Source organism: Wasmannia auropunctata, unplaced genomic scaffold (assembly GCF_000956235.1).
Source record: "Wasmannia auropunctata unplaced genomic scaffold, wasmannia.A_1.0 LD310351.1, whole genome shotgun sequence".
NCBI classification, from domain to species: domain Eukaryota; kingdom Metazoa; phylum Arthropoda; class Insecta; order Hymenoptera; family Formicidae; genus Wasmannia; species Wasmannia auropunctata.
This window is the reverse complement of record NW_012052539.1, coordinates 1-962: the sequence shown is the minus strand read 5'-3', so window position 1 is coordinate 962 and position 962 is coordinate 1. Positions and strand designations below refer to the sequence as shown.

General features: G+C 28.6%; 1 protein-coding gene across 1 annotated transcript; it reads right to left on the bottom strand.

Moving 5' to 3' along the window:
* Positions 1 to 125: 125 nt before the first annotated feature.
* Positions 126 to 464, bottom strand: LOC105461042 (the record flags this gene model as incomplete). The annotated part of the gene is made up of 1 exon (XM_011707535.1): positions 126 to 464. A coding segment is annotated over one exon (301 nt), but the record flags the coding sequence as incomplete, so codon positions are not given.
* Positions 465 to 962: the final 498 nt, after the last annotated feature.

The window sequence follows — 962 nt, the reverse complement described above, 5'->3', positions numbered from 1 at the left end:
TTAATTTGATATTATATTTATTAGATCTATCTCTATTAGTTTACGAGATAAAAAGGGGTGGCCACTTATTTTGGGACACTCTGTATATATATATATCTATATATATACATAAGGTGATATTTATAAACATGTATAAGTAAGTTTATATCATCTTTTCAATTTCTTATAATCTTAACGAATATTTTACCTCAAGTTCGTTTTTCTTTACAATGATTTCTTCCTGAAGTTGTCGCGCCTCTGTTTCCGTCCTCTCTCGAACTCTTTTCTCTCGTGACAGTTCATTCAATTGCATGCCGATAGTTTCTTGCATTTCCATCATTCGCTTATCAAGCTCACTATTTTTTTTTTCAAGCTCTTCCGCATAAATAGTCAAATTTTTCATACGTTGCCGTATAGTCTCCATTTCGCCAATGAGTATCTCTCTTTCCTTCAACAAATTCTCTGTTTTCTTGCTAATGGTAATGCTGTAATTGTAAAACTTTTAAAAAAAAGATGCATTTAAAAGTGACTAAAATGGAAATTAAGATTTTTTTTTACACATATTGCCTACACATTCTAAACTATACAATAATATATATATATATATACGTATATATACACAGGGTGTCCCCGTATAAGTGGCCACCCCTTTTTATCTTGTTAACTAATAGAGATAGACCTAATAAATATAATAGACCTAATAAATATAATATAATATAGACCTAATAAATATAATATCAAATTAAACGATCTGACTAAACTTTATTGTAAGCATAGTGATCACTTAGAAATATTATCTATGTTAGAGAGCGGAAAGACATGATTAATTTTTGCACGGTAAGTTGATAATTTTAATATGATAAAAGTTGTAGCGTTCTTTTTAACGAATACAACAATGTATGATATAACGAAATTATTTTACGAATTATAAGAGTTATTTTGGTTTAAAATTTTGCAGGAGGCTACTACCTTTTCAATTTCGG